Source organism: Sinohyriopsis cumingii, chromosome 5 (genome assembly GCF_028554795.1).
Source record: "Sinohyriopsis cumingii isolate HCF-2022 chromosome 5, ASM2855479v2, whole genome shotgun sequence".
Classification (NCBI taxonomy): Eukaryota; Metazoa; Mollusca; class Bivalvia; order Unionida; family Unionidae; genus Sinohyriopsis; species Sinohyriopsis cumingii.
The window spans coordinates 99,249,145-99,273,257 of NC_142965.1; the positions used below are offsets into that span (position 1 = coordinate 99,249,145).

The 24,113-nt window shown below is 42.5% G+C and overlaps 1 protein-coding gene across 2 annotated transcripts in view; it reads left to right on the forward strand.

Moving 5' to 3' along the window:
• Positions 1-24,113, forward strand: part of LOC149799853 (uncharacterized) — a 58,544-nt gene that overhangs the window by 16,774 nt on the left and 17,657 nt on the right. For both annotated transcript variants that reach the window (XM_089959285.1, XM_089959286.1), the window contains exons 3-4: positions 6,855-8,321; positions 9,450-9,552. In XM_089959285.1, the coding sequence (XP_089815411.1) occupies positions 6,855-8,321; positions 9,450-9,552 (1,570 nt within the window). The remainder of the gene's footprint in view (positions 1-6,854; positions 8,322-9,449; positions 9,553-24,113) is intronic.

A 24,113-nucleotide genomic window follows, 5' to 3' on the forward strand; every position in this document is an offset into this window, starting at 1 on the left:
TACAATTTTAAGCGAGCATGGGCTGTCACGTAAGCCGCAATGATGACATTTCCAAAAGGGTCGTCTTGTACAAAGTCCAGATCTTCTTCGTAATTGACCAAGATCAAATTCTCTCGAACGACGTCCACGTGTTTCATGTATTTGGTTTTGTCGTGAATCATCTGGAAGTAGCGGGAAGGTTCTGTCAAATATTCCGTCTTGGGTAAACACGGTCGTTGTGCCATTTTACCCCACAAGCAATTTAACATCACTTTGGCAAACGATCGCCTGCCTTCGTTTTTCTCGATGTGGTCTAAAGTGATGCCTTCTTGTTCGTAGTATTTCTCTTTGAATTGTATTTGGTCTTCGGGAGTGTGACACCAGGACGGATAGCCGCTGGCTTCTTGCTTCAGTTTCAAAAAGGCATCCACGTAGTCGGCGAAAATGCCTTTCTGACTGGGATCACCCTTGTGGTATTGTTGTGTCTTGGGAAAGTGGCAAATTTCGTACACTTCTAACAGTTGGTATCCCATGTCCAGAGCTTTGAACAATTCTACGCTGACCCAGGTTCCCGTCAAGGCACGTTCTTCCTGGCTGTGCTGACAAGGTTGGTCTTGGTTGCACGTTTCGGCACAAGTACGGCACAAGGGAAACATCAGTTTGCCTTGACAATGGTGAGGTAAGACGGGATGGTATAGGTTCGTGGGAGGCAAAACTTTACACTTCATCAAGCCTTCGTATTGTCGAATGCTTTTCAGGTCGATGTGTTCCGTGAACAATTGCGGGTGCCCTACAGGAAAGCGACAATATTTGCACACGTAGGGATACAGCGAACACACGTCCAAGTATTTGATTTCTTCTCCTTTCTCTTCGTCGGCTTGGTACAGCAAACAGGTGGCATTGGTCCTTCCTCCGTACAAACTATCCCTCGGGTTCAGCGGGTCCATGAACTGGTAACTTTCCACGAGGCGTTTAAACTCGGGATCGGTTTTCATACGGTGATCGTACTCGTGTTCCCACATTTCCACCACTTGGTATCCTTCCTGTTCTAACTTTAGGCGCCGCTGACAAGTGTCCTGGTACAAGTCTTCCATGGTTCGTTGCAAAAACTGATTTTTGGTGCCACGGTCAGGGTAACAGACGGGACATCCGTGAAATAAGCAACCGTTAAACTCGTACACGATCTTGGGGTTTTCTAAGTCCCAGCCATCTACCGAATACGTTCCGATGGTCTTTTCGCCCCCTCCGTTGCGGGCATGCTGAATCCACTTGTCTTCCTTGTCGCACAAGTAATGTAACCAACGTAGGGCTTTGACCGAGTATTGACGCTTGACATAGTGGGTCGTTTGAGGACTGATGACAGCTACGGTGTTTTCAGGCATGAATCGTTGGCGGTACACTAAGGAACACGCTTTGGCAATGGTGCAAGCTTCTTTCAAAGGATCGACCCCTCCGTGTTCCATGAACAGTTCTCGAAATTTTCCACAGCAACGTCGTAAAATGTCCACGTCGGAACGACAATACTTTAACATTTCTTCCTGAAAGTCGAAAGGGTCCGAGGCGTGAGCTTGGTACCAAGCGTAGAAAGCTTCTCGTTGTTCGGTACGCATGTTGTCGGGGTCGTAATAGTGAGCCTCAGGTAAATGGGGTAGAACGGCGTGTTGATTGGCTTCCGTATTGAAAAAGTGTGGAAAGTACCCTTTAGCCATTTCTGTCATTCCAAACGTTTTAGGCATTCGACTCAAAGGCATGGCCAAGTAACTCATCGAATCTTTAAACTGTACTTGTCCCACTTGCATGAAAATGATTTTGGCTCCGTTCAAAGTCACTTTACGACGCTCGGTGCCTTGTTCCGTATAGTACCTCAAAAGAAACTGTCCATCGTATCCGGAGAAATTGTGAGCCATCACCGTGGCATGACGATGACAATCTCCGTAACGTTCGATGTCCTCTTGGCTCCACGTCTTGTCAACGGGGTCTAAGACCCATTGGGCAAAATCGGCTAACGTGTTCGGCCCCCGAAAGATTTTTTCACGCCCTCCGGGAATCTTGCTGCAGTGAGGGCAATGACTGAAGATAGGTTCTTGAATGCACTTCTCGCACGCTCGATGAGCCACGCAGAAATTAGGAATGTGAATGCCGGTCTCTTGCATGCATTCGAAATCGAAAAAGATGAAATTGCCTTTCTTCTTGTGACCGTCCTCTTTCTCTGGTGGGGGTTGGTATTTTTGCACTTAACATTGGTGTTCCAAGTCCACGATGTGATGACAAATGTGACATTTTTTCTTTCCTGAACATACGTGTGCCTTGGTATTATTGGTACGTATGACTTGTTCACACGTAGAGCACAATCTCAGCAGTTGACAAGCGCATTTCTTCTGTGAACCTTGCGTCTTCAAATGTTGTTGGTAACAGGTAGGGCTGACAAACGTGCGCAGACAAGTTGAACAAGGCACTGGTTCTTCGCTCAGACAGGGTGAAGAGGCCAAACATCCTGTGCATTTCCATCCACAATGCTTGTGTTGCTCTCGATTATTATAACCATGGTCACATTTCTCACAGTAATAACCGTATCCCAGGAATCCGGTGATACTGGTAATGGTATCGAAATGGTCATCGTGATGATAAACGTGAATGTATTTTCCGTCCTTAAAATCTTGCCCTCGAAACAACAGAGACCCGCGCACTTCTTGAGGATGCACTTTCAAGGTGTAGCGTGGAGCTAGAACATCTTGCAATTTTTGCATTTCAGGAATGCCACAGGGTGTGTCTTTGGACAGGCCAGCTTGTTGCAACAGGAGTTCTGCTTCGTTTCGTTGTTTGGCTCGGTCCGATTGTCGAATAGTTTTCCAGGCTCTTTTCCATTCTGCCGTGTCGTTCTTGTTGGCATAGGTTCGTCCCACCACGATGGCACGGGCTAAACACATCTGGTCATGAGGATTGTGAATTTGGACAAGGCTACGCTTAATGCTGCGAAGGTCGTTCACCAATAACATCTTTTTGCGTGTAGTCCCTTGAGGAGGAGAGACGTGGGTCATGTCCAATGTGGCTTTTCCATCGGTGATGTCAAACTGGTCATTAGATTGTTGCACGTGTTGAATCTTGTCCATGACTTTGGAAGCGGTCAATTCTGCAGGGGTGCTAAACTCGATCCAAACAGGGGATTTCAAACCGTCGCGTTGTATGGAAAGTCTCAAGCGATCGTCTTCTTTGGGTTGACATTGTCGCTTGAGTGCAGTGAGCAGTGAATCCCACACTCCGGTGATGAACCCTTCTGCTTTCTCTAACGTACTTCGGACTTGAAATCTTTAAACTTCACCGTGTATTTGTAAGCCGTGGTTCTAAATTTTCTAGAGGAACGCTTTTCCGTCTCTCGAATGGAATAGTATTTTTCAGGGCTGACTAAGGGTGGTGAACTTGGTTTAGAGGGTTCTGATTCTGGTTCACTCATGTCCTCTTCAAAATCACTGGCATGAATTTGTGCTAAGATTTCAGCCCTGGTTCGAGGCGATAGATCACGTTTCTGCCTCTTACTTTCTTCTTCTTTCTTCTCGAATGAATTAGATCGTTTCATCTTGAAAGCAAAACGTCAAATGACTCAAGTTCAAACACCATGAGCTACTTTATAGTCATAGCAGACCAGCGTATATAAAAGGGTGTGTGTCTTGTCCTTTCACTATTCATTTCACTCTCAAGCCGAGCACAACGATGGAAGAGACTAACCAGATGGAACGTTTCGTCAGAGCTTTGCGAGGGGTCATTAGAAAATTCTCTTCAGACCAGCCTACGGACTACTCTCCTTCCTTTAGAGATAAAAGTCAAGATACTTGCTATATCTGTCAGAAGAAAGGGCATTGGTCTTCAGAGTGTCCTGACCGTGAGAAAAGAACAAAAACAGGGACTAAAAAAGACAAAAGTCAAGATACCTGTTATTATTGTAAAGAAAAAGGACATTGGTCTCCAGATTGCCCAAAAAAGAAACAAGAGGAGTCAGAAGAAAAAAAGGATTCTTCAGAAGAAGAGAGGGATTCTTCGAAAGAAGAAAGGGATTCTTTAGAGGAAGAAAAAAGACAATTCTATTTACAAGAGGCAAAGAAACAGGAGAAGAAGAAAAGAAGAAGGGAAGAAAATGAGGAAAAGAGTGTGACGGTGAAGAAATTCAAAAAACAGAGAGACTAAACAAGGAGACAGAAGAAGTCAATGAACTTTTTATTAAAGTGTTGTGTTGTGAATTGTGAATTGGATTGTAAAAAGTGGAGAAAAGAATAAATGAATGATATAAGGTAAGTGTCTTTGAGTTTTGATTTTAAAATAAGAACGTACACTCACGCACTCATACACAGACACGTACTATAAGGGTAAAATGGGTGGGTTTTTTGAGTTATTGGCAAATTGATCGTTATTTCTTTTCGAGAAATGTGGGTGGCCCTGAAAAGGGCCTTTTTTCTTCATGGTGAAGGGGTGAGTTTAAGCAATCAACTTTAACTGCCTTATGCCTTTGCCACGGCCAAGGCCTACTTCTGGACTGCGTAATGTTGATAATGATTGGGTTGAAATCACTAAGGGTGGTACGGTAGGCTTAGTCACAGGGTTGACGTGTTTAGCTCGGGAAGGTCGTATTCTCTTCGGTCGTGATAAAGAAGTCTGATACATTTGTTTCAGACTTCTTAACTCCGCTAAAATGTCCAACAGTACCGTGACCGTTTGATTTTCACCCTCTATTTTCTTTGCTGTAACTTCTTCTTGCTGTTGCTGCTGTTGTTTTTTTCTTACCTCTTCTTCTTGTTGCTGTTGCTGTAGGAGAAAAGCCTGTTCCGCTTCCTTTTGTCGTTGTATAAATTTCTCCAATTCTTCTTTCTGTCTCTGTCTAAAATTCTCCACTTGCGGTAATGAAGAAGGTAACGAAGGTTCCGGAACAAATTCTTGCGAGGAGAGAAAATCCACAAAATCCCAATTCACCTCTTCTGAAAGTAAGTCCGGGTTCCCTTGGACGGTCTCCGCTGCTGGTGCACCCCATTGGATCGTTTTCTGAGTTTCCGTCATGTTGAATCACTGTCGCATAGATTGACTGACTGCACACAAGCGCTAGCAGATCTATATTGACTACGTGACGTCACAGACTGCTCTCTTCGGATTGGATGCGGCTGGCTGAATTTTGTAACGCGTGTTCGGATTGGTGAATGAACTCAATCCGTTTCAATCCTACCTGTACCTATAAATAAGTGCCGTTGACTGCATTGATTCACCTGTTTCTCGGAGCCTCAAGATGTGGACCGACGTTGAATCTTCAACCCTTGTGTCAACAATGATGTTCAGAACGGACATGCTCATGTATGTCCGGTCAAAGTGGACTGTTGTTGATAGGACAGATACAAGTCTATGGATGAGGAGAGTTTATATAGAAAGACAAGGATGTCTCAAGAGGGTACACTTGTGTATGGACCGGCAGTTAGAAGGAGTTTAAGAAGAAGAAGATGTAACAAATGCCATCTATGTTAATATTAATATTAACATAAACCCAAAGGCCCTTTTCAGGGCCAGCCATATTTCTCGAAAAGAGATAGCCTTTCCATTGCCTACCCCTTTTTTTAAAAAAACTTTTTAAAAAAAAAAATCCCATGTTCAATTTCCCTTGACGCTATACAGTCCCACCCTGTTTAAATTCCTTTGACGCTATACAGTCCCAATTCCCATGTTCAATTCCTCTTGAGGCTATATCGTCCCACGATTTTTCTCTATGTTAAATTCCCATTGAGGCTATATGTTCCCACGATTTTTCTCCATGTTAAATTTCCATTGAGGCTATATGTTCCCAGGGGTGTTTTTAATGCTAATTCCCATTGAGGCTATAATATCCCCCTTCACTACTACCGCTTTTTTGCCATCCGTTTCTCTTCATCTTTCTTTTTTTATTTTGACCATCCCATAATGTTTATCCATGCGATTCATCTGCACATCAGCACAATTCTGATTAAGCAGAACAGAGTAAAGGTCAGTTTGTAAAATTGTCAATGTATCAAATTGCTGAAATCTATTGAGCTTACCCCTACCCACCCCTCCAAAAACGTAAATATGTATTGCCTATGCTCCTGTGAGACTTGTATTGGAACGGTATTCATCTGATCATATGGTGTCATATGGTGTCATTTTCTAAAAGAACGAAGTTCGAAGTGCGTCATTCTGCAACGATATATTTTTTAAACGTTTTATATTATTTACATAACAATTTCACGTGAACATATCTCCTAGCGAAAGCAACCGGTTCAAGTAGGAGCGCAGGGACACCGTACGTGACCGAGAAGAAACTATTATTTTTTTTGTAAATCCAGACTACACATTTTCAGAATATTTTCCAGATTCGTTTAGAAATTTTTCCACATTGTATATGGCAGACAGCCAGGCAGGTAGGTAGTTAGGTATGTCGGTAGGTAGGTATGCATGGATATAATGTGTTATACTAGAGGAAATACGTAAATATAGAAATAATGCAGTGCCCCACCCCACCCTCAATCCTTCCTGTAAATTTTCTTTTATGTACATAACGGTACAGGTTTAAGAAAGCAAATAATAATAATAATAATAATAATAATAATAATAATAATAATAATAATGATGATGATGATGATAATAATAATAATAATAAGAAGAAGAAGAAGAAGAAGCACCATAATCGTAAACGTTCCAGTTATTTTTATAATGATGCTGACGATTATTGTAATCATTATTTGCTTTATTAATGTTATTATTTATAATATTCTGTAGTGCTTCCATTACTACTACTATAGTGATGATAATAATGACAATGGTAATGACGATGAAAATGAGGAGATAATGAGTAATGATGTTTTCCGCTACATTTTATTTATTTATTGCAGTTTATTACGAATCATATGTTATATCGACCTCAACAATATTTTCAACGAGTTCGACGAAGGCAACTACGGCAAATAGCTCTACCACAATTTCTATGACTGGTCTAACAACCAACACAACAGTTTCGACTCCTGAGGAAACACCAGCAACGTCTCAAACAATTTCGAGTACTATGCCGACCACAGTCACAACAATGACAACATCAGCAACTACGAGTTTAATGCACACAATAAAAACATCCACACCGGGAACGACCTCTGCGTTGACAACAATGTCTACACAAACAACATCTGAACTGACAACGGTAACAACCAAAACAGTATCAACACTGATAACAACACCAACAGCATCCACACGCGCAACAAATAGCACAACAGATTCAACTTCTACTGCTGAAACATCAACGTCTCAAACACAGACGACGACCAATGTATCGTCTTCATCATCACCATTTGTCTCTACTACAACGACAGTGTCTATAATGTCAACTTCAACAGCTACGAAGTTTACGCCAACGACATCAACAATAACAATGTCCACACCGAAAACCTCTGCACTGGCAACAGCGTCTACACAAACAACACCATCTGAATTGACAATGGCAACAACGACATCTTCCCCGACAACAACATCAACAACACTGATAACAACACCAGCATCAACAACAACCAGTACAACAGCTTCAACTTCTGTTGCGGAAACATCAACATCTGGAACTCAGACCACCAATATCTCTTCTTCATCATCGCCATTTGTTTCTTCTGCAACGACATCGTCTATAATGTCAACTTCAACACCGATAACAACACTAACAACATCTACACCGAGAACGATCTCTACATTGACAACGACGCTTGCCCCAACAACAACATCTGCACAAACAACGGCAATAACGACAGCGTCTACACCACTAACAACGTCCACACTGATAACAACACTAATATCATCTAAACTGACAACAACCGGCATAATAGCTTCAACATCTACTGAGGAAACATCAATGTCACAAACACAGACAACAGCATCTCCAATGTCAGCTTCAGCAGCTTCGAGCTTTACGCCGACAACAGCAACAATAACAACATCTACACCGAGAAACACCTCTACATTGACATCAATGTCTGCACCGACAACAACAATACCATCTGCACAGACAACGGTAGCGTCGACAACATCTACACCGGCAACAACATCAACACTGACAACAACGGCACCAAAATCTTCAGCTTCCACTAAAGAAAATGCATCTTCAAGCGTCTCATCAGATACAACGACTAAAGCCTCAAATGGGTCTTTCAGTTCGACTGGATCAAGATCAACAACAGAAACAAGAGCTTCTACCATGATTTCAACAAGGAACAATGCCACCACCATACAAACACCGACTGATACTACAAATAGCACTCTCATCTCTTCTGCACCAAATACAAATTCACCGGAGTATGAAAAACTACAAAAGGACTATGCAGGTAGGATCATGCACATTTCACCCAGCTGCGCTAGAATTGCTTTATACGGTCTCACTGCATAAACTCAGCTAATCATCGTCTTTCGGTACCTAAGAAAGTACCTAAGAAGTGATTTGTTCCGTGATTTATCTTGATGATTAGCAAACCATTGAAGAATATTACTGCATTTAGAAGAAAGCACTACTAAAGCCTAAATAGCAAACTGAGTTTAGTCTCATTCATTTTGCGTAGGATGACAAAGCAAACGCATATAATTCGGCTGGATCAGGAGAAGTCATTTGTACTAAATTTTGGTAATTTTCTTTTAAATACAGTTATTTCCAGGGAATGCAATTTGACCCTTGCTGAATTTTTGACGTCATATCACGTCGATGCCACACGAAAGTAATATTATTATGGAATATTTTAACTTGTAACTAATGAATTTAATTTCTTCAAAAATTCTAAAAATTAATGATATAGTTAAGGAACTTAATAAGTGTAGTGATACCTTATTAAGAACCATTAAGAACGTGTTTTACTTAATCATTTCCTTGCGCTTTTCTAAGAAAGGTCAGGAATTAGGTGATATTTGCATCCGTAACTTGGCATATCTCCTCCTACACTGTTCAAAATACACTCTTACTCTATTAATTGAAGATTGATACACATTTACTGGGATGAAGATAAAAAAACAATTAAAAAAAAACAAACAAAAACGAGTTGGTATGCATCTCCTCTGTACAATTATAGATGTAACTAGACAGTTACAAACATAAAACATGCTCTATCGACCCCTAAATCAGTACACCATCTTTCTTTCATGCTTTGGTTTTAAAACCGACTTTAAAACGAATATCTTTTACTAAAATAAAAACTCTTACCCCTGAATCAGTTACCGTTATCGACCTTATTTGTTTCCTTGTCCGATCATTAGTTTATAATTATACAATACAACAAAAGAGAATTTGCATATGATTTTTTTTCCCTTTTGGTAGGGATCGACAAAATGCATTCAATATTCGAAACTGAGACCATCCCCACCCCCACTAACTGATAATTATATGGTCTGAATCATGATTTATTTGAATTTTCATTTAAAATTACTTCGGTTGGATGAACCTGAAGAGCGACATTTATTATCTTCAGCTATTCAAGATTCGATGAACGAATTTCGAATTGCAACGGCAGTGCTTGCTTCAGTGTTGGCGCTGATTATCATTGGTGGAATGGCATATTTTCTGTACCAAAGGTACTTTCACACACACACACACACACACACACACACACACACACACACATATAGACACACACTCACGCATGCTGTTTAATCTTGGCTCTACGTTAAATTCATCATTGTCTGGTATCTTCCTGGTTTCTAATATCTCCATCCAGTTCTCTTTTGCGCCACTTAAATATGCAAAAGAGGTCTATTATTATTCAAACTTTACAACTGTGCCTTATTTATTGAACAGTAAAAGTATAAAAACCTGTAACAAATATTGAACACGAGAGAGAGAGAGAGAGAGAGAGAGTAAGTATTACATATATATATATATATATATATATATATATATATATATATATATATATATATATATATATATATATATATATATATATATATATATATATATATATATATATATATATATATATATGTGTGTGTGTGTGTGTGTGTGTGTGAATTTGATTTTCAACATAGCTTTAACAATTGTTCAGTCATATTGCTACGATGTCTGCAGTGTGACAGTTGATAGTGATGTGTAGCACTGGGGCATCATGCCTCAGGCATGTAGCATGATGTCCCACCCAGTCACATTATTCTGACACCAGGCCAAGCAGTCCCAACACTAACCTCTTAATGCTGAGCGCCTAGCGAGGCAGCTGTTAGTACCATTTTTGTAAGTCTTTAGTATGACTAGGCCGGGGATCGAACACTCGACCTCCCGCATCCGAGGCGGACGCTCTAACCACTAGGCCACCGGAGCGGTATATACATACTTTTCAAAAGGGAATTAAGAGTTACTTGAAGAGACTGTATTGACAAAGTGAGCTTAACCTTAGCATCCCCTCTGAGTTCGTCCTCGACAAAATCTAGATCTGTAACTATTCTCAATCTTGTTTTAAACTGTTTATCGGTATGAGCTTCTATTTTCATTTAAATTTATTTAATAAATAAAGATGTGTTCGATATTCATACAACTGACTTTAGTAAAAAAGTAAACACTTTGCCCGGCTTCCGCCCGGAACAACAGAAGTGCTGTCATTTGTGAACAGTTCGATCCTCAGTGTGTTGAGTGTAGGCAAAGAGAAGTCACGAGCAACATGGGATATGCAAATATTTATTTATTATACAGGTGATTCATATCGTTAATATGTTTGATATGCCATTGCCGACCATCCTCAGTAGTAAGGTGGGATACCCTAGCCTCAATGGGAATTAGCATTACAGAGACCCCTGGGACAATCTAGCCTCAATGGAAATTTAACATGGAGAAAAATCGTGGGACAATCTAGCCTCAAAGGGAATTTAACATGGGAAAAGTCTTGGGACACTCTAGCCTCAAGGGAAATTGAACATGGGAAAAAGTTTTGGGTCACTCTAGCCTCAAGGGGAATTGAACATGGGATTTTTTTTTATTTTTTTTAAAAATTTTTTTAAAAAAGGGGTAGGCAATTGAAAAGTCATTCTCTTTTCGAGAAATATGGCTGGCCCTGAAAAGGGCCTTTGGGTTTTCTTCTTCTTCTTCTTCTGCTTCTAATTTCTTCTTTTTCTCCACCAACTTCTTATTTTCTCTCCTACACTCTTTCTCCTCTTTTTTTTCTCCTCTTCTTTCTTCTCTTCCTCCTCTTCTTTCTTCTTCTCTTCCTCCTCTTCTTTCTTCCTCTTCTCATTTTCTTCTTCTTTTTCAATTTTTTCGTTCCATTTGCGTATTCTTATTCTTTCCTCTTCATCCTCCTTCTCCTCCTTTATCTCTTTCATGACACCACTTATCATGTCCTTTACCTTTTTTAAGTTATTAATTTCCATCTTTACACGATGGGGACTATAGGAATAGTGGTCTTCAACGAGTCTTATTAACATCTGCTCCATCATTCCTAAATTGTCTAAAACGTCTTGCAATGTTTGCATTTTGTCCATTTGGTTAGAAGCCATCTTCTTTGTAGAATGGTTTGAACGACGAATACTGTGGGTTCTTATAGTGAAAGCGCGGACGTGAAGGAAAACATCCCCTAAAAACATAAAATTGATCTTACCTAGATCATGACCAAAAACAACAACGCGCGCACGTGAAGGAAAACATCCCCCTGCTTTTCTCATTTCATATAATAAAACCCTAACTATACTCTCCACATACGCTAAGAAACCCATAATCTACTATTCACACAAACATACCTGAGCTCTTACAAACACAAACACACAAACACATACCCTCACACAATGAAAAAAGAGTTAGTCTACCTACACACATTGGCAAATTAATAGTTATTTCTTTTCTAGAGTATTGGGTAGCCCTGAAAAGGGCTGTTTTTTGAACTCCAGATGCACCTATCTAATGGTTGCACCTTCCTGGCCTGGCGCCACACACGCATCTTCTTCCCCAGTCTTCTTTCACCTTTCTTCTTGGGAGTGCAGAGGCAGGATATGTGGCTTCAGAATCCCAATTTTCGGTTTCTGGGATTCTGAAATTTCTTCTTCTCTCCTTTTCCTCCTCCTCCTCTTCTTTGTTTCTTCTCTCCTCCTCTTCTTTTCTTCTTCTTTCCTCCTCCTCCTCTTTCATTCTTGCTTCTTCGACAATGGCCTCCGCGGCCAGTTCATTTAGTATGCGCCTGGCATATTCCAGGTGCATCTGGAGTTCTAACAGTTTCACTATTCTGGTGTTCATTCTTCTGGTGTTGATCAATCAACAAGGGCAGCTAGACTGCCGAGCGAATTTCAATTTATACTGAAAGCGCGGACGTGAAGGAAAACATCCCCTAAAAAACATAAAATTGATCTTACCTAGATCATGACCGAAAAAACAACGCACGGACCTAAAAGAAACACTCACTCACTTTTTATGCTACCCATTCCTATTTTAAAATTTTTATAAATCACTTCAATAGACTATTTACATACGCAGAGCAATCCAATCTAACTCCAAATCTACACCTCAAACACCAAAAAAAAACATGATTTTAATCTACTATCCACACCAACGTACGTGAGCACTTACAAACACACAAACACATACACTCTCACTATCAATAAAGAGTTAGTGTTTATATTCACACTACTCTACCTACACACATTGGCAAATGGATCGTTATTTCTTTTCAAGAGTATTGGGTAGCCCTGAAAAGGGCTGTTTTTTTTTTGTTTGCTATGGCATTTTTTTTAGTTTCTAAGAATGCGATGTCCTCTGAGGATTGACTTTCTGACGATAGGTCTGCTTCTTCGGAAAGAGAAGAAGAACTCTTTGGTGTCGATACGGCAATCGACAAAGCCTCTGTCAGGTTCAGGTTGCTGCTGCTGTTGTTGTTGTTGTTGTTGTTGTTGCTGTTGTTGCTGCTGTTGCTGCTGTCTCTGAAGTCTGTACTTCTCTGTCCATTCTTCTTTTTCCCTGTTCATTTCTTCTCTGAAGAGTTCTTCTCTCAGGTCTTCAGTGATTTTTAACATTCTCACATTCTCTATTTCTTCTGGCTTCGGTATCAGACGTAGGCTTCGTTGAGTTTAGCTAGTTTGGAGCACATCTTCGTAGGAGGATGAGTCGACAATGGATGGTTAGACTGGAAACAACCCCGGTTCTTAAAGTCAAAGCGCGGACGTGAAGGAAAACATCCCCACACGGTTTTCGAGCCGCAACGTTCAGTGAGTGTCATGAGAGGGATAGTAAGACATGAAAGAGCATCAATCCAACATTCTTATAGCTAAACAAAAGACAAAGGCATTTTTTTCAAAACACAACATTTTTTATTCAAAAATCACTTAACACTAAACAACAACAACTCTAACATTTTTTAATAATAATCCAACAATATAACATCAAACAATTTTTTTCAAATCACAAACATTTTTCTCAATTGACAATCTACTTTAAACAGGGCTGACAACGTTGTGAATGAAATTGTGATTTCCACTGTTGGAAATCATTAGGCCATTGATGGACACTACGTTTCCTAGCTTGAGACAAAAGATAAGCATAATGGTCACAAAACCATCGATCTACTTTCACATCGTTTCTAGTAGAAGAACGAGGATCAAAATGAGTCACTAAATGTTCTAAGGAATAGCCCAGGCTGCGATGATGCAGAAAAAACACACAGTACTGTCCACACACCAAGGAATCTGTGCCTTGTAATTTCACATTATTGAATCGGGTGGTTTGAGTATTTCTTCTCATAAAGTCGATGATATCGTCTTCCAAAGGGGGCAATCCGTACGAATCGAAATATTCCACACATTCTTCTTGAGGAAAGTAGACGGCTACCCAGTGGGTTCCTGGGAGATGACTGTCGTCCGTGTTGATCACGTAAGCTAGATGGTCTTTAGGTTTGCGATGAGGGAGTTCATCTTTAGCACAGACGACAGGATTCCAAGAAGCCGTATACGAACTGTGGTTCAAAAGGTAATAAAGTTCCCTGGTATCCATGTTTTTTTCTTCTTCACAGGTAATAATAAGTCGTCAATTCGATCCTGACTTTTTGCTTGAAAATGTCTGACGAATAAACGGTTATTCGTTCTGTTTCCTCACTCTGATTCAGGAGAGCTTCGATACGATGGATCTCTTGAGTGGTTAATGGTGGACAAGAATGTTCACGCAAGTCTTTATACCACTCGATGGTGACACTTTTGCTGACCAAATGTTGACCACTAAAATAATAGCCTGGGGGAATGAACAAGTGATAGGTGGTGTACTTTTGTGTACGGGTTTTCTTGTCATATTTGACATTGCTATCCATCCACTGTTGCATTTGCTCGTCATGAACTTCCACATCAAAAAAATTTTGATTGGGAAGGACATTGAGGACTTGGGTCGGGTGAATCATTTCTACTAAAGCCACTTCCCAATGGGCTTCGTGATCTAACTGGATGGCTTGAGGTAATTTGGCCGTGTAACAGCACAACGTGTTCTTGGGAAACACCTCCATGGAACTGTCACTGGGTAAAGTTAAGTAAAATTGGTTTCGGTGACTCATAATTCCAGAGTTCTGTGGCTGTCGGAGGGGTTAGTGGACGTCAGAGGCGTGTCTCCGCCCAAAATGGGGTTCTGGTTGTGGTTGGAGTGGTGACTGGCACTGGTACTGGACACAAGGTTCCCGTGGTTCCCGTTCGAGGTGAATTTCAGGGAGGGATTAGGAAGCAGGTAACCGATGCAACTGCTCAATAAAATGGTCCACAATTGTTTGTCTCCTTGTTGCAAACTCAAATTGGCGATGGCTGCCCCGATGACACAATACACCACGAAGATTTGGCAGAAAAAGACGATTTGCGTTTTAGGCACACGTTCTCCACACCACACCCACAAGGGTTGTTTTTGTAAATCTTGCACAGAAGAACTAGGTGAAGGAGGAGTGGTCGACGTAGCTGCATCTGTGTGAAAAGGCATGATGGTCACTTCTTTTTATAGTCGATGACTTGCGAAGCGTCGATCCAAGAATCAAAACTGGGTGGATATCCTTTCCAACGTACTTTGACTTCTTTGACACGTCGTTTACCCACTTTACGGGTTCTGCGTTCGAGAATGCTTTCGATGTCGTACACGCCGTCTTCTTTTTTGGTGACACGTTGTAACTCGGGCAAATAAAACGTTCCTTTGAGCACTTCTCCGTTCATGTCTTCCAATTTATAGACGGCAGGATGACGGCCATGTACTCGTCCACTGACGCGAAACAATTCGGTCGTCCAGTTAGGTAAGTAACCTTTGTCAAAAGTGCGTTTGGTTTTGCCAATGCGCACTCAATCTCCTACGGCCAACTCTCCACTTTTCTTGGGGACAGCCCTCGTCGGGGACGTACCAAACAGGCGCTCAAACACCAACACTTCGTTCTCGGGAGTCACGTCTTGCGGGGCACGTCCGATGCTTCGATGGTAAGATTGGTTGTACGCTTGCACCAGGTGCGGTAAGATGTCGATGTATTTCATGTTGTGGTGATGTGTAAAATATTTCCACATGCGTTCTTTCAAAGTGCGTTGAAAACGTTCCACGATGCTGGCTTTGGTTTCGGGATTCTCGGTGGTAAAAAAATGAATGTCACGTTTCTTTAATTCTTTTTGGAAAGCTTGGTTCAGAAGTTCGGTGAATTTGTCCGTTTACCATCGAAGAGGGTGACGACCGCTTTGTTTCAGCACTCGTTGCAGGGCTCGCACTAACTCGCTGCTGGATTTGGAAGTCAAGGGCACGACCCAGGCAAATTTGGAAAAGACGTCGATGACACAAAACAAATATTTGTAGCCACGACTGTAGCTGGCCAAATGAGAGACATCGGCTAAATCGGCTTGCCATTGATGATCGATGCCTTCCACTCGGGTGCGACTTCTGGCAAACTTGCGTCGAATGGGTTTGTGTAAAGTGTAGGTAGCTTGTTCTTGTAACCATCGTTGCACTTGAGGTAAACGGAGACTTTTCAGTCGAGTTTTGGCAGCACGATACAATTTTTGAACTCCTGCGTAACCTGCAGGATGGGAGGGATCGTAGTAAATGCTGGCTAAGACTTTTTCCATTTTTGGTGTGTTGGTTGGTTGGTGAGTTAATAAGGCACCCACTCTTGGAGGATGCTACTCTTTTTCTCTTGGGGTATTTTCTTGGATTGCAATGCTTTGCGTGTGCGACCGGCAATAGGTGTTGAAGAGGAGGAGGATGTCTGAGCGGGGGATATCGGTTCTTGTTTCACTTCTGTCTTCACTTCTGTCTTCACTTTCTTTTTCTCTTGTGATGAAGAAGGGGTGGCCATCATCTTTTTAATCCATCCAATTCTGGAGGTAGGTTGTGTTGTTAACTTGCGTACTTTTTCTGGTGGAGTTTGAAACCCTTCTTTTTCTTTTTTTGTCTTGGTCACGGGTAGTGATGGTACTGGTACTGGTGATGGTGCTGGACTTTTCATTAAGGTCTTAAAATCTTTCAGAGTGGGTAAAGCTGTTTCGTCTAAAGCTTTCTGGTGAAAGAGTTGCAGTCGTTGCAAGAGTTGACCGTACTTTTGCGATTTTTCTGTTTCGGACAAATCTTGGCGATCCATCAAGGACTGCAATTCGTGTTGTAACTGGGACATCTCGCTCAAATTGGGATTGGGAGGTAAATGCGGGGTGCGTTGTTCTTGCCACCGATGGTATTCCATCCATCGTTTGTAAGGCACTAAAGCTAGTTTTCGTCCTTCCATGGGGTTGTCAGGGGTTGATTCTGAGATCTTGGGACTTCCGAGGGCCTTTTTATCTTGCTCCCACCAGTCCTCCCAACATGGTTCCCAAGACTCCTTTCAGTATGGGGCCTAACAAGAGAGGCAAAATGCCTCCACGTTGGACCAACATCTTCTTTTTTTGACGAATGGGAATTTTCTTTTGAACCATTTGGCGAAGAACGTGATGATGTTTGCCTAAGCATTGTTTCTGGTGTTTGGACAAAGGGATCGTGCCTTTCAAAACGTTCAAACAACATTCGCACACGGTATCGATGACCTCTTTGGAGGCCGTTTGAATGCGTTTTTTTCGTAGGGGTGGAGAAGCTTTGGACAGGACAGATAACATGTCCCCATGTTTAGCTAAACGTGGTGGCAGTCCTTTCCTTTTCTTTCCTTGGGGTTTTCTGGAGGGTGACATCTTTGAGTCTTCAGGAGCACCAAAAAAACACTGATACCCTACTTGGTCACAGGCCTTTTTTATACTGGAACGCGTCGCCACTGATTGTCTTTACGTCGTATCAGTTTGAGGACAGGCATGACACGTCGTGCAGGGGTACGCAACGGACTAAATCGAGCCAGTTCTTGCTTGGACAAATCCAGTAAACTTTGTAACATGCCCGATCTTTCATGGACTTTGATTTTGGGAGAAGGTACTTTGTGAGCAGCAGCCACTGCCGCTAAATTGGAGGGTCCTGCCACTGGGGAAGTTCTTTTGGGGGTCATCAACGGAGAAGTTCTTGGTGTGATCAACGTCTCCAAGTACTCTTCAGTTCTGGGTGTCATTAACGGAGAAGTGGACAAACGTGAGGCTGCCGGAGACGCAGTCACCGCTGTGGCAGGTCGTGGTTTGCGAGTGTAAGGTTGCGTCCTGGCCGAAGTACCTTTCTTGCGACTAGTTTTCTTCTGTGGACTTTTCTTTTTCTGGGGACTTTTTTTCTGTTTCTTTTTCTGGGGGCTTCTTTTCTTTTTCCGTGGTGGTGTCTGGTAAGAGGAGGATCCTGCCACTGGAGAAGTTCTCTTTGGGGACCTGGTCTTTTTCTTCTTCTTGGGGCTTCGTTGGACTTTTTTCTTGGGGATAACTTTGGGGCATTAGGATCCCATCTTAAGAGAGAGCGAATGATGACCCCTCCTAGAGTACCGCTCCCTCCAGGTTTCAAAATGATTTGTTTTTTGGTTTGAGTGTCGATGCGTGGATCGGGCAGTTGGACCAAAGCGACTTTGTTTCGATCGAAAAAGCGTTTGGTTTGATGAGGAATCTGAATGATTCCTTGGAGTAATTGACGTGCCGTCACCGTGAACCATCGTAAGACTTCTTTGAGACTAGCTTCTAAGACACGGGCTCGTGTTTGTGGATTTTTTTCTCGACTGATGCCATACAAGGCACGAATCAATTTGACAGGAAGATGCGACTGAAGGGACGTCATGTTCACACTGTGTGAGACAGACGAAAAAGGGTCTGAGGTTTTTATAGATTTTTTTATGGGGAGTGAAATGAAGTCGAGGACGGAGACGTGTACAGGACAGGCCCTCCGTCTTGGCACCAGTGGTGAAACAAGTGGGTACGAAATCGCAAATCCTCGGGGGTCGTAGGTTTCAAATCGACGAGTAAATAGGCGTGTGGCGTTTGAGTGGCATCGTCGTACGCCTGAGTCAGCCAAGGCGTTCCTAACTGTTTGGCTAAGACTTGCACTTGCGATTTATCTCGAGGGCTTTTAAACAAGACCACGTAATGCGCATTGAGACTAATGGTGCGATGGGCTTTACTTTGTTGAAACAAATTTTGGGTGATGTAAACGACACTGGCATTACGGTGATGCCCTTTGCGCGTGAACCACAGTTTAATTTCTTCTTCGTCTTCTCCTAACATGTCGTCGAAAATGACCAAATGGGTTTGACGGGAGTCAGAGACGATGCCGTCGTCTTCTTTAGGAATGCCTTCCACAAACACGATGGAATCGCCTTGACTTTCTCGCAAGAGGCTGTACGTCGATTGCCACTCTTTGTAACACCACACGATCCGTTGAGGTGGTCGATCGATCAAATGATGTTTATGTTCGATCAAACGTTTGACGAATTCGGTTTTGCCAGAACCGCTAGGTCCAGCAATGAGCATGTTAAAGGGATGACGAAGATACAAAGCCTCCCAACTGGCACGATCTAAGTGTTCGTCGATGACTTTGACAGTAGAGGAAGAGGGAGCAGAGACAGTAGAGGTAGCCATAGTGTGAGGAATGTCACTTGTGACACGAAAACAAAAAAGACAAGAGTTTATATACTTTTTTCAGAACACGTTTATTGAATGTTTCAAATATGAACACGAAAGACAAAAATACATAAAACCCAAATAGTGATGTACAGGAATAAAAAACACATCAAAACGATCAAAGTGGAATATAAACAAGTGTCTGTACAACATGTTTTGGGTAACCAAGATGTCCTAGGGACAGTGTGTAATGTTCTTACAGTCTCTACATGAGGTATTGTCACACAAGTGTCCTCCCGGAATGACCTTTCAGGCATGTCCATGACAGTCCTTCTGGCACCGTCACTAACACAGGTTGAAAAGTAACTTTTTTCCTTGAACAACTGTTGTGCATACTGGGCCACTTCTTGGGTCCAAGCCTCAAAACCCCCCTTTATCCAATCACGAACATCTGTCCAATGGGGGTGTAAGTCACAAGCTACACACACATCGTCATACACGTCTTGGGTAGCTAAAAGTTGACGAATCTTTTTTTCCTGTTGAGGTCGAGAAGTATCCAGATGAAAACGCAAGGCTTTGAGCAAAAGGAGTTTTTCGTGACCATTTAAGGCCATTGAGGTGGTAAGTACTGATCGTAAAGAGTCCACAAAGAATCGGCTGGTAAACGAAATCCCAGAAAACAAGTCACTAAGACACACACCACTTGTCGACCCAAATTGAATGGATACAGTTCTTGTAATAATCGATGGTAATGATCCACAGTTTGAATATGGTCATTGAGTTCCTTCCACGGAATCTGTTCAATGAGATGTGACATAAGCCGTGGCATGGCAGCCTGTTTTTATATTCTCTTTTTTTCGGATGCAATACACGTACTTTCTAGCCAGAGATCTTCGTTCTCCAGTAGGGAATCTAAATCTTGCATACTGTAACCGAAACGTCAGAGTTCGTTTAGAAGTTTCCTCTTCCGCTAAGTAGATTCCACGTAACAAATGTTGGTAATCCTTTAACTTGTCTTCCTCAATGCGTTGCACTAGGTGAATCTCGAAGTAACCATAATTATGAACATGTCGATCATTAGCGACCTCAAAGTTTTGAACAATGTCTGACCATTGAAACAATTTCTGACGAATCAGTTCTCTTATACCATTCAGGTACCAGTGGTTAAAGATCTGGTGACGTAACGGATGAAATTGTTCTTTACGTTTCACTTGTATTTTGACCAGCTCTCGGTAAATCCTTTCTCTCAATTCCACAGGCAAAGCACGAATGTTCTCTTGTAAAGTATTCATGAATAAGTCAGTCCGTACAATTCACAATCTTCTCATAGAGAGCAAAAGTAATCCACATAGTGAGTAATTTCTGACCACTGCCATTCAGGGTAACGTCCAAGAATGTCACTGAATTCTTTTGATGTAAACGGTCTAAAGCGGTATAATAGGATGAATGCACCCTTGACCCAAAGAAATCTAACACACTGGTTGACTTTTTTCACTTTCCTCTTATGAATTTCTCGACACAAAAGTTCTACAGTGACCCATTGAGATTACACTCTGGCAAGTCCCTGCCAAACTTCCTTGTAAATCTTCTCTTGTAGTTCTTTAGGCAATGATTCAATATCGTTTTTGAAATGAAGTTTAAATACTGGTCTCGGTGATGTCCAACATTTGACTCCTAGCCAACCTGGTTTCTTCTTCGTCAACGACATGTTAAGTTACTTTAATGTCTCGGTCCCACTAAGGGTAAGTAATGACAATTCGGCGACCATCGAGCATGTTCTACGTAGGCCGAATCTTGCGGTTCCCAGTGGTGAAGTGACACACCGCAACTGAAGCACTTGACTTTATCTCCTTCGCCCAAGTAGAAAAATCCGGCTCTGGCTAATTCTTCGGGGGTCGGTCCTCCCAGATACTTAGGCCATTTTCCTTTGAACGATTGAAGACGATTTTCAAAGTCGCAGTATTCCAACAAACGCACAGGAAACGAATATTCGTCTTTCACAGGTTTGTTTCGATGAGGGTTGAGTGACATGGGTAGGAGTTTGCTCAGGGCTGGATGACATCCGTAGGGGGGTAGACGTGAAGGTGAACATTCCCCTTTAAAACGAAACTCTTTAAAATGTCCAAGAGGACGAGCGGCATCACTTTCGCATCCCACAGGTTTGACACGCACAGCATCACTTTCCATGATAGGGGTAGGGACACTAAAGTTCCCATGATGCTTTACGGCATCGCTCAGGTCACAACGTACAGCATCGTACCCATCGCAAGGCTCACAATCGCACTCGTCTGCAAACTCCGTTAAGCAATTACAATGGTAACCACATGGACAATCGCAGTTTCCTTCCGGACATTTTTCGTCGCAATGCCTGGGTCTTATCCATCCAGTATTAGTCACACTAGAGGAAGATACAACTTTTTTACAATCCCCAAACTGGAACGATGTCTCTTTCAAAGTATTCATCTTGTTCGCTCGGTCTTGGTAGTCCCAATGAACTATCGATCTTGCCTAGGGTTCCTTTTTATATACAGACCAATACCGACGTGACCGTACGGCAACGTAAAGTGATTGGGAAGTCTCACTCGCTTCTGGTACACGATTTGATAGACTTTTTCCAAGGGCCGACTGACGATGTGGTGAGTGGGTAAACGTACAATCTTGTTCGGTTGGTAAGTGGTCACTTTAAAGTTTCCATCCTCTCCCGATTGCAAGGCTTCTTTCAATACCCCAAAGTTGACCACTCGACTGGTACAATGATTCAGAGTCAGTCCTTTCACTTTGCACATCGTGTTCACTTCTCCTTGTTTGTCACGGTATTCGTAGCCGTAATTTTTGGGACCGCCACTGACGAAACTTAGAATCTTGTCGTCGGGGTGCTCGTCTGTCCAGGCTCCTAAACGGTCTCCTTCGATGTCAGGGTGATGTTGAATCGGGTGATGGATGTAGATGCAACTGTCCGTGTCAAAGTACAGGACGCGTTCTTCTAACAGTTCTAAAGCTTCGTACAATTTTAAGCGAGCATGAGCTGTCACGTAAGCCGCAATGATGACATTTCCAAAAGGGTCGTCTTGTACAAAGTCCAGATCTTCTTCGTAATTGACCAAGATTAAATCCTCGCGAACGACGTCCACGTGTTTCATGTATTTGGTTTTGTCGTGAATCATCTGGAAGTAGCGGGAAGGTTCTGTCAAATATTCCGTCTTGGGTAAACACGGTCGTTGTGCCATTTTACCCCACAAGCAATTTAACATCACTTTGGCAAACGATCGCCTGCCTTCGTTTTTTTCGATGTGGTCTAAAGAGATGCCTTCTTGTTCGTAGTATTTCTCTTTGAATTGTATTTGGTCTTCGGGAGTGTGACACCAGGAAGGATAGCCGCTGGCTTCTTGCTTCAGTTTCAAAAAGGCATCCACGTAGTCAGCGAAAATGCCTTTCTGACTGGGATCACCCTTGTGGTATTGTTGTGTCTTGGGAAAGTGGCAAATTTCGTACACTTCTAACAGTTGGTATCCCATGTCCAGAGCTTTGAACAATTCTACGCTGACCCACGTCCCCGTCAAGGCCCGTTCTTCCTGGCTGTGCTGACAAGGTTGGTCTTGGTTGCACGTTTCGGCACAAGTACGGCACAAGGGAAACATCAGTTTGCCTTGACATTGGTGAGGTAAGACGGGATGGTATAGGTTCGTGGGAGGCAAAACTTTACACTTCATCAAGCCTTCGTATTGTCGAATGTTTTTCAGGTCGATGTGTTCCGTGAACAATTGCGGGTGCCCTACGGGAAAGCGACAATATTTGCACACGTAGGGATACAGCGAACACACGTCCAAGTATTTGATTTCTTCTCCTTTCTCTTCGTCGGCTTGGTACAGCAAACAGGTGGCATTGGTCCTTCCTCCGTACAAACTATCCCTCGGGTTCAGCGGGTCCATGAACTGGTAACTTTCCACGAGTCGTTTAAACTCGGGATCGGTTTTCATACGGTGATCGTACTCGTGTTCCCACATTTCCACCACTTGGTATCCTTCCTGTTCCAACTTTAGGCGTCGCTAACAAGTGTCCTGGTACAGGTCTTCCATGGTCCGTTGTAAAAACTGATTTTTAGTGTCACGGTCAGGGTAGCAGACGGGACATCCGTGAAATAAGCAACCGTTAAACTCGTACACGATCTTGGGGTTTTCTAAGTCCCAGCCATCTACCGAATACGTTCCGATGGTCTTTTCGCCTCCTCCGTTGCGGGCATGCTGAATCCATTTATCTTCCTTGTCGCACAAGTAATGTAACCAACGTAGGGCTTTGACCGAGTATTGACGCTTGACAAAGTGGGTCGTTTGAGGACTGATGACAGCTACGGTGTTTTCAGGCATGAATCGTTGGCGGTACACTAAGGAACACGCTTTGGCAATGGTGCAAGCTTCTTTCAAAGGATCGACCCCTCCGTGTTCCATGAACAGTTCTCGAAATTTTCCACAGCAACGCCGTAAAATGTCCACGTCGGAACGACAATACTTTAACATTTCTTCCTGAAAGTCGAAGGGGTCAGAGGCATGAGCCTGGTACCAAGCGTAGAAATCTTCTCGTTGTTCGGTACGCATGTTGTCGGGGTCGTAATAGTGAGCCTCAGGCAAATGGGGTAGAACGGCATGTTGATTGGCTTCCATATTGAAAAAGTGTGGAAAGTACCCTTTAGCCATTTCTGTCATTCCAAACATTTTAGGCATTCGACTCAAAGGCATGGCCAAGTAACTCATCGAATCTTTAAACTGCACTTGTCCCACTTGCATGAAAATGATTTTGGCTCCGTTCAAAGTCACTTTAGGACGTTCGGTGCCTTGTTCCGTATAGTATCTGAGAAGAAACTGTCCATCGTATCCGGAGAAATTGTGAGCCATCACCGTGGCATGACGATGACAATCTCCGTAACGTTCGATGTCCTCTTGGCTCCACGTCTTGTCGATGGGGTCTAAAACCCATTGGGCAAAATCGGCTAACGTATTCGGACCCCGAAAGATTTTTTCACGCCCTCCAGGAATCTTGCTGCAGTGAGGGCAATGACTGAAGATAGGTTCTTAAATGCACTTCTCGCACGCTCGATGAGCCACGCAAAAATTAGGAATGTGAATGCCGGTCTCTTGCATGCATTCGAAATCGAAAAAGATGAAATTGCCTTTCTTCTTGTGACCGTCCTCTTTCTCTGGTGTGGGTTGGTATTTTTGCACGTAGCATTGGTGTTC